The 6,600-nt window shown below is 52.4% G+C and overlaps 1 protein-coding gene across 1 annotated transcript in view; it reads right to left on the bottom strand.

The window, feature by feature from the left end:
• BEST1 (bestrophin 1) overlaps positions 1-6,600 on the bottom strand; it is a 13,307-nt gene that overhangs the window by 3,826 nt on the left and 2,881 nt on the right. Inside the window, exons 2-8 of the mRNA XM_006875052.1 lie at positions 6,083-6,177; positions 5,147-5,380; positions 4,292-4,446; positions 3,777-3,854; positions 3,384-3,536; positions 616-696; positions 177-328 (exon numbers count right to left, since the gene is read on the bottom strand). Coding sequence (XP_006875114.1) covers positions 177-328; positions 616-696; positions 3,384-3,536; positions 3,777-3,854; positions 4,292-4,446; positions 5,147-5,380; positions 6,083-6,177 — 948 coding nt within the window. The remainder of the gene's footprint in view (positions 1-176; positions 329-615; positions 697-3,383; positions 3,537-3,776; positions 3,855-4,291; positions 4,447-5,146; positions 5,381-6,082; positions 6,178-6,600) is intronic.

The raw sequence follows: 6,600 nt of genomic DNA, 5'->3' as shown, positions 1-6,600 counted from the left end.
GATGGCACCTAACAACAACAACAACCAGGGTAGGAAACATGGTTACTTGATGAAAGAGCTTAGCTCAGTGCACTGGTTGATAAATGTTAACAAGTACTCTTCAAAGTTCTTTGTCAGGGTCCTACACTTGAGTGCTTTTCCACTTGTAGAATCAGGGGTTCAACAACGAAGCCCACCTGATGTCGTAGGCGGAGCCAAAGAAGGAGGGTCTTCGGGACTGGGCAGAAGCGGCTGTGTAGGGGGGATGTGGGTTCCGATCGTTCCAATATATGTCCCGCTCCAGCGGCGGCAGGTTCTGGTGCATCTCGTCCACAGCCAACAGGGATACCTGAACACCAGGGACAGAAGCCGATGTCCAAGAGAAAGGTCAGCCCGATAGACTCAGGGACTTGGCTGGTGACTTCCTTCTCTCTGGCCTTCAGTCTCCCTATCTGTGAAATGGACACCTACACCTATCTACAGCCTCAAAAGTTGGAATGAAGATCCTGTGAGTAGAAGATAGGCTTTGGCAAGGAGATGGCCTCCCTACAGAACTGTGGGGTCCCTCCCTGGGCCCAGGCTGGGGATGGGTCCATGTGACAGCTTCCCTTTTCCCCTCCCTTCCCTGCCCTGTACCTGAAAGCTCCTGTCAACAATCCAGTTGGTCTCAAAGTCATCGTCATCCTCTCCAAATGGGTTGATGAGCTGCTCGGCCACCTTGGGGGATAGGTGAGGCTCTGGAAATCCTAGGCAGGACTGCCTGAGGTTCTGCTCTGCGCCCTCAAACCCTGCCTCCTGCCCCCTAAGACCTTTCCTGCCCAACTACCATCTTCAAAGCCACAATGTAAGAAGACCACACACACACACACACACACACGTAGGCACACCTCAACACAACTCTCTCCTCCAGGCACGGAACTCCTCTGACTGCCCCTGAGTCAGTCCCTCCTTGAGTCCCCAGAGTTGTCCATAGGTGTGTCAACCAGCTTGAGTCTCCATCTCGACCTTACCTTACTACGCCTCACCTGGCACTGCATAATTCTATTCATTTGCTCACTCACTCATTCACGGCTTCAAACATTCACTTCATCATCATTTTCTAACATCACAGAGGTGGACGCAGAAGCCTGTCTGGTCAAGGGAGATCCAGACAGACAGCTTCCCTTATGTCGCAACCCTGTATAGAGTTTCTAAGGAACAGCTGGTGGGTTTGAACTGCCAACCTTGTGGTTACCTGTCAAGTGCTTATCCTACAACACCACATAGGTGACAAATCCTTGCCAAGGGTCAATGGGACATATTGTAAGTCACTGGGTACCACTAGAGAATTTGAAGCAAACCAGCCGGAACCAAAATCACGCCCACTGCCTTCAAATTGATTCCAAGTCCCAGCGACCCTCAAGGACAGAGAGAACTGCTCCCTAGGATTATTGAAGCTGTACATTTTTGCAGGGAGCAGACAGCTTCATCTTTCTACCACCGTTCAGCAGGTGGATTCGAACTGCTGACCTTGCAGTTAGCAGTCCAGTGTCTAACTCACTGTGTTACCACAAGCAGTGTGATCATCTTTGACCTATATAAACCCAACATAACTGGGAAAAGGAATAGGAGACAAGCAGACCCACTATACAATCAAAACATAAAGGAAGAAGGGTAGATGGTAGGGTGGAGAAAGGCAGGTGAAGAGAAAACAGTTATTCCGAATGCCTGTTAGAAGTCCCGGATGTGGGTGAGGATAAGGCACACACCTCCCTTCTAATAATGTGTCAGAAGGATGAGAGACAAAGTCTCTCCCTGGTTTCTAAGAAGCACTCTGGCTGTACTTTTTCCATCACAGATTTGTTTGTTCTTCTGGCAGCCCATGGGACTTTCAATATTCTCCAACACCATAATTCAAATGAATTAATTCTTCTATGTTGTTGTTGTTGTTGTTGTTGTTAGGTGCCATCGAGTCGCTACCGACTCATAGCGACCCTAAAAATACAGAACGAAACACTGCCCGGTCCTGGGCCAACCTCACAATTGTTGCCACGCTTGAGCCCATTGATGCTGCCACTCTGCCAAACCGTCTCGCTGGGGGTCTTCCTCTTTTTCTCTGAGCCTCCACCTTGCCAAACACTAGGTTAGAATTTGAATGCAAACCAGGGACCTGTCTTACTCAGGCATTGTTATTAGTTGTTGTCAGGTGGGTTCCTACTCATGGTGACCCCTTGTCTGCTGAGCAGGGCTGCTTCATAGACGTTTTCAAGGCTGTGGCCTTGTGGAAGCAGATCACCAGGACTATCTTCCAAGGTGCCTCTGGGTGGGTTCAAATTGCCAACCTTTTGGTGGATAGTTGAGTGTTTCATTGGTTGTGCCACAAACGATTCCCTTGACTAAGTGGTGGTGGTTGATGGTGGTGGTGTGCCCTCAAGTCGGTTCCGACTCATAGTGACCTTGTATAGGGTTTCCCAGGCTGTGAATCTTTATGGGAGCAGAAAGCCTCATCTTTCTCCCACTGAGCAACTGGTAGATTTGAACTGCTGACCTTGCAGTTAGCAGCCCAATGCATAACCCACTACACTACCAGGGATCTTCTAGACTAAGTTGTTGTTGTTGTGTTGTTATGTGGCATTGAATCGCTTTTGACCCATAATGACTCTGTATAGGGTTTCTGAGGAGCGGCTGGTGAGCTTGAACCACCGACCTTGTGGTTCAAGCCAACTTTGCAGTCCAGGATATTAACCCACAGTGAGTGCCACAGTAGGGATCCCTAGACTAAGTAGAGGGGATGAATTTGGGGCCAGAATGGAATCACTGGGGGTGTTGGTCAGCCACTCACTAGCAGGGCCTGGCCTCTGCCACTCTTACTCCATGTATTTGTCTTTTCAGGACAAATACTTGAAGAATGTTGCGTTGAGGGGGTACCAAATAGTTTGAGTGATTAAGGTTTCCCTATGTCTCTCATGCCTGCTAAGTTTCAGGCCTTGGTTGGACACAGGCCTCAAGTAGATCTCCTTCCCGTCTTTGAATTTCAATTTCTGTCTATGTGAAAATATTGGAAGAAAATTGTAATCCCTGTCCAGTGGGTATGGCCAAGGCCTAGCACACCTTTCTTGCCACATGTGGGACCCTCTTTCCTGGCCATCCAAGGAATCCTGCTGGTGCAGTGGGTTAGGCGCTGACCTACTAATCTTAAGGTCAGTGGTCCAAACCCACCAGCCATTCTTCAAGAGAAAGATGAGGCTTTCTGCTCCTGTAAAGATTAATACTCTCAGAAACCCTTATGGAGCAAACTCTGTCCTATACAGTCCATTCACTGGCAGTGGATTTTTTTCTGACTGTCCATCCACACCTCCATCCCCAGACAGCTGCTGGTCCCAACTCCTCTGGCCGCACCCTATAGCCTGGCCCTGAAAGAGTACCTTCAGCCAGCCTGCATAGAAGAAAAACTGCAGGAATGTGAAGACAGGTACAAACAGGTCCAGCTCATGGCCAGGGTAGGCCTTGGTTGAGTCTAGAAATTGTCGCCCAATCAGGCAGGCCACAAAGAAACTGTAGACAGCCACAGTCACCACCTGGGAGGAGGAAGAGGAAGCAGAGAAATAAAAGGCTGGGGTCAGGATCCCTCAGCTGGGAGTCACAGGCTTGCTGACTTTCACACTCAGGGGACTTTGGGCCCCTGCCGTCTCCTCTTTAAAATGGATAATCACACCAACTCAACTAGGCGGCACTAGGCAGGAGCCTGAACTCCTAGAACTTAGTACTGCACAGAACTTTCACACGATCCCAGTGTGAGCCCTTAGACTTGTCCTCACCTGAGTGTAGACCAGCGGAACACTGATCCAGTCATAAGCATAGAGTCGTCCACAATGAGTTCGTAAGGTGTTTACCTCCTAGGGGCAGGAAGGAGGACTGGGCTTCTGATCACCACCTGCTCTCCCAGGCTCACCCCCAGTTCTTCTAAGACACCAAGTCAGGTGCTCATGAATGTGTGTTTGCCGGCAGCACACTTAACCTCTCTGTACCCCAAAGAGGAACCAGCATCTCACAGACCCACTTTGAGAGGGACTGGGAGGGACTCTGGGCTGTGGAACTTGGTTGGAAAAAGTTCTACAACCCAAGTCAGGCTCTGGGAGGATCCCCAGGCTCAAGCCTTCTCTTGGTTTTGTTGTTGTTAAGTGCCGTCGCATCAGTTCCACCCACAGCGTCCCTGTCCAAGGTCTGGTGTGGCTGGTGAGCATGAACTGCCAACCTTCTCTGTGTAGGACCCATTGTTTCCCTGGCCACACCCTTCCCCCTCCTGGCAGCCCCATTTGGGTGGTGGGCTCACTTTCAGAAGGCTCTGGAGCAGCACAGTGTCTCGGATCCGACCACCCTTCCAGGCCTTCACTGACAGGTTGGTGAACCACACCCAGGGCACCCAGAATTTGTTGTGTGGTCCTTCAAGGTTCTCAAAGAGTTTGTGTTCGGCACGGGTCATAAAGCCTGTGGGCAGAGTGGAGAAGGCAGGGAACCTACAGAAGTGGAGGCTGGCACCCGGTGACCAGAGCCCTACTGAGCCCAGAGGGACATCAGCGCTCTTTAATCATCCTTTTTTTTCCCCCAACACACAGTTACTGAGTGGCTACTTTGTGCTGCCCTGGACTAAGCATGTGGGAGGAGCAGGTCAGACAGAGGAGCCCTGGTGGCACTGTGGGTTCGGTATTGAGCTGCAAATTGCAAGATGGGTGGTTCAAACCCACAGCCACTCTGTGGGAGAAATAATGCTGTCTGCTTTTGTAAAGATTAGTCTCTGAAACCCTATATAAGGTCGGAATCACTTGATGACAGTGGATTTGAGAGGTCAGGCCAAACCCAGGGTGAGACCAAAGGTCAAGGCGTCCAGACTGGAAATCGAAGACAGGATGGGGAAGAGCTGAGGGAGGTGGACCCTCATTCTTCATCAGTTCCCCAGTCTCTCCAGGGTTCTCCTCCCTGCCTCAAACCCCTACTCTCTCGGGGTAGGTTCTTAGCCCACACTCCTCCAGGTACCTGACTCGTTTTGAGGTCTCCATCCCGCCTGGTTCGGGCCCCAGAGTCCTTGGCTCCACCCATCTTCAGCCCGGCCCTTCTCCGCCTCTGGCTCCGCCCCGTTCCGCTCGGACACCCTTCCTGGCCCCGCCCTGGGGCCGCGGGCCCCGCCCACCTGCTTGCACCAAATGCAAAGTGCTGGGGAAGCGCTTGTACACCGCAGCGCTGATGCTGCGCAGGATGAGTACGTTGGCCAGGTTGGCGTAGCGGATGAGTGTGCGCCGCAGCAGCCGCCCGTGCTCGTCCTTGCCCTCGACCACGCTCGACACCAGGTTCATGAGGCGGTCGGGCCACGGCAGACTCTCGTACTGATTCCACCATCGAGTCACCACCAGCGTCACGTAGAAGCCTGGGCAGGAGGGGCAGGGAGAGGGCCGGGAAGGACGAGGCTGCGGCCAGAGCCCAACGCTGGCGAAGCCTGGGAGTCTCCATCTTCTTAGGGAGCGGGGCCAGCCCCAACTCGTTACAATCTCAGCTGAACACGCGAGTCTCGAGAATGCTTTCTCCCAGGTCTCTGTCTAGTTCAGAAATTTGCCTGACCATCTCTCCTCCTGCAAGAGCCTCCAGGAACCATAATATCAGCGCTTCCCCTAGCAACTATTAGCTTGGTGCTAACAGTAGGGCGTTCTTTCTAGTGTCTGACTTCGGTCCCTCTGTCTTCTTCAGTCTCCATGTTTTTCTGAACTACAGAGGGTCAGACAAGCCACTGGCTTTCACCCCCTACATATCTTGCCCCTCCCGTCCCCCAGCTCCTGGTGGTCAGTCCAGGGTGTCTGCAGACCTCATGAGACCAGGAGGTGGGAAGGCAAGAGGGAGCGCTAACACGAGGTTCAAGTCCCAGGGGGCGCCAGACGAGGAGGTGCCACAAATAGGCAAGGAGGAAGGCTTTCTACCGATTAGCTGCTATTGGCATCTACATCTTGAAATTGGGGGTAGGGTAATTTAGAGATTGTTCCGGGGGGGTGGAGGGGCGGTGCATAATTTAGAAATTGCTCTGGAACTTGTTGCCCTCCCTACCCATCATCCCACACCCTGGGTAAGGGGGGCTTACCCAACACGAAGGAAATGGGGATAAGCTGGATCGAACTGTCGCAGTACAAAGCCAGCTTCTCAAACTGCAGCTGCTGATCACTATTGAGGGCCAGCCTGAGGGGGCGGGGGAGGGGCAGAGATGTGTGGATGATGAGAGGAGATGGCGGACGGTAGACGCAGACTGCCCCTGCTGCCCCTCTTCCTTGTCTCTCCACTGCCTCAGCCTCAGGGTCTTGAGGTAGAACCCGCTTCCTTCTCTGCCACTAGGAGCCCAGCAGCGTCTGTGCTCCACAATGCAGGGGGTTGGGGCAGAGAATTTGACGGTTTCCTGCAATCGGAGTCCCTGGGTGAGATGAATGAACGCGTCAGTTTTAGGGACCGCTGACCATTCCGATTTATGGCGGTACAGAGTAGAGCTGCTCCCTAGGATTCTCTTGGCAGTAATCTTGACCATAGCAGACCACCAAGCCTTTCTTTTATGTCGCTGCTGGGAGGGTTTGAACCGCCAGCCTTTAAGTTAGTGGTGGTGGTGGTGGT

This window comes from Chrysochloris asiatica, unplaced genomic scaffold, assembly GCF_000296735.1.
Source record: "Chrysochloris asiatica unplaced genomic scaffold, ChrAsi1.0 scaffold00310, whole genome shotgun sequence".
Lineage (NCBI taxonomy): Eukaryota > Metazoa > Chordata > Mammalia > Afrosoricida > Chrysochloridae > Chrysochloris > Chrysochloris asiatica.
The sequence above is the reverse complement of the archived record's forward strand: the minus strand, read 5'-3'. Positions and strand labels throughout refer to the sequence as shown.